This window comes from Poecilia reticulata, unplaced genomic scaffold (genome assembly GCF_000633615.1).
Source record: "Poecilia reticulata strain Guanapo unplaced genomic scaffold, Guppy_female_1.0+MT scaffold_260, whole genome shotgun sequence".
Taxonomy (NCBI): Eukaryota; Metazoa; Chordata; class Actinopteri; order Cyprinodontiformes; family Poeciliidae; genus Poecilia; species Poecilia reticulata.
Window position 1 is genome coordinate 165,311 of NW_007615043.1, and position 2,272 is coordinate 167,582.

The 2,272-nt window shown below is 44.7% G+C and overlaps 1 protein-coding gene across 1 annotated transcript in view; it reads right to left on the minus strand.

The window, feature by feature from the left end:
• Positions 1 to 20: 20 nt before the first annotated feature.
• proca (protein C (inactivator of coagulation factors Va and VIIIa), a) overlaps positions 21 to 2,272 on the minus strand; it is a 6,817-nt gene continuing 4,565 nt past the window's right edge. Inside the window, exons 8-9 of the mRNA XM_008402828.2 lie at positions 1,537 to 1,654; positions 21 to 670 (exon numbers count right to left, since the gene is read on the minus strand). Coding sequence (XP_008401050.1) covers positions 102 to 670; positions 1,537 to 1,654 — 687 coding nt within the window. The 3' untranslated portion in view covers positions 21 to 101. The remainder of the gene's footprint in view (positions 671 to 1,536; positions 1,655 to 2,272) is intronic.

The window sequence follows — 2,272 nt, forward strand, 5'->3', positions numbered from 1 at the left end:
TGTTGGTGGGTTGGTTGGTTGGTTGGTTGGTTGGTTGGTTGGTTGGTTGGTTGGTTGGTTGGTTGGTTGGTTGGTTGGTTGGTTGGTTGGTTGGTTGGGCGTTACTGAGGCTGATGTCCTCGGTCCCATTCCTCCTGTACCTGAGTGATCCACTCGTTGTAGTTGGACACCTTGGTGTAGATGCCAAACTTATCCACCATGCCACAGCGCTCACCCCACGACACGAGGCCGACCAGGAACCAGGTGTCGCGGTACAGAGTGACCATCGGCCCCCCGCTGTCCCCCTCACAGGCATCGATTTTCTGACCCAGGATTCCGGCACAGAGAACGTTGTCGGTTATTTCATGGGGAAACATCTGTTGGCTGCAAGCGGTGTGATTAACCAGCGGGACTTTGATGACGTTGAGCGCTGAGCTGTACCTCCCGCTGTCATCTTTACCCCAGCCGGTCACCACAGTGGTGGTGCCGTTCAGGTGCAGCACCTTCTCGGCCAAGGCGCGGCCAGGTAAGCAGACGGGGATGATGTATCTGGAGAACGGGGCGGGCGACTGCAGACGCATCAGGGCGATGTCGTTGTCCACCGTCCTGGAGTTGTACTTGGGATGTTTGAAGGTCTTGGCGACTCTAATCGAAACCTCTGAGCCTTCATTTCTCGTTCGCTCGTAGTCACCTGAGTAAAAAGGTCATGATCACGATGAGGTGTTGCGTTTTTCACACTGCTGTCACACTATTACGTCTTGTGAAAGAGAAACTGCCTCAGGAAAACAACTCTCCCAGAATGCCGAGCTGCACATCAAAACCTGGCGAATAAGAAATTTATCATCAGATAAATCAGGCAGTGGTTGGAAAAATTTACTTACACGCCAAAGTTCACTCCTGGAACAGAACAGCCGCAACTTAAACTAAAATCCTCCAGCAATGACACAGTAAAGACATCACTCAATGTCACACTCTGCTATACTGAGGCTTTACTCACATCAGGATGTCAGATGCTTGAAACTGAAGGTGAAACTTCTGCCGTTACGTCTTTGCTTACTGCTAGTTTTGTTCTCTTCATCCTCATCTGATCACTTTGGATCATTCATAGAGCATTCATATTTCATGCCCAGATGGTCAGTTAAATATAAAAGATAATGATAATAAACCACAGGGTGGAAAGTCATGACTCAGCAGAGCACTGAAGTCCACAGCACCGACCTCAGAGTTCATGCACTAATCAGTTTAACAGCTCATTGAAGATGACACCATTACTTCAAAGACTTAATGTCCAAAATATTTCTTTAACTTTCTCTCTGTAGATCTATAGAACCAGATCTTCAACACCTCAGTGTAAATACCAACATAGCAAATACAGCAGCTCAACATTTTAAGTTTCTGCTACACGACTGAAGTTTTTCCCAAGATGATGAGAGGATGAAAGAAGAAATGAAATGTGAGACATGCTGCTCTGTGATAAAAAGAAGATGAAATAAAAGTTTGTTTTGGTGTTATGATCAGTTCGGTGGTTGATGGATGGATGCAGACGCAGCTGCTCACCCAGCCGTACGGTGAACCTGAAGTTGTTTTCAAGGCAGTGGGCTGCAGTCAGGACCCAGTTTTCATCAATCAGGACGCCTCCGCAGTGAAAATGCCCTCTGGCATTCATCACCAGCACCTAGACGTACAAACACACATGAAATATTAACAGAAAACCTGAAAACACACCGCTAAAACATTTAACTCGAGTATTCACATAACTCTAATTAGTTCTTTTTAAACCAAGTTTGACTTCAATTTGGAAGTTAATTTCTTGGTAACTGGTTTTAAACAAAGTTACACCAAACACAGAATCTTGGTATTTTTTTTAAAGGAATTGTGAATCCATAATAAGATCTCAGTGTTGGCAGCATGAACTTTAATCAATCTGACTGAACATCCTTAACAAAATATCCAGAACTTATCCAGTTGGTCACTTTTTCTTTTTACCTATTTGAAAATATTTTCCATTTGTTTTGCCAATCTGTACAGCAGAATGTTTTCTTACTCTTCATCACATTCAGCTCCATCTTCATCGTCTTTAACTGCAGAGGAATCTGATCCACTGAACCTTAAAACTCCAGTTTTAAGGTTTTAAGCTGAGACATAATGTCTCCATTGAGTGTGAAATGTCCAGCAAACATTTCCTTCTAATGGTGTCCAGAAGGGATTCGTTGCTCAACCCAACTCAGACATGCAGGCAGCCTGGCTGGCTGGCTGGCTGGCTGGTTGATTGGTTGGTTGGTTGGTTGGTTGG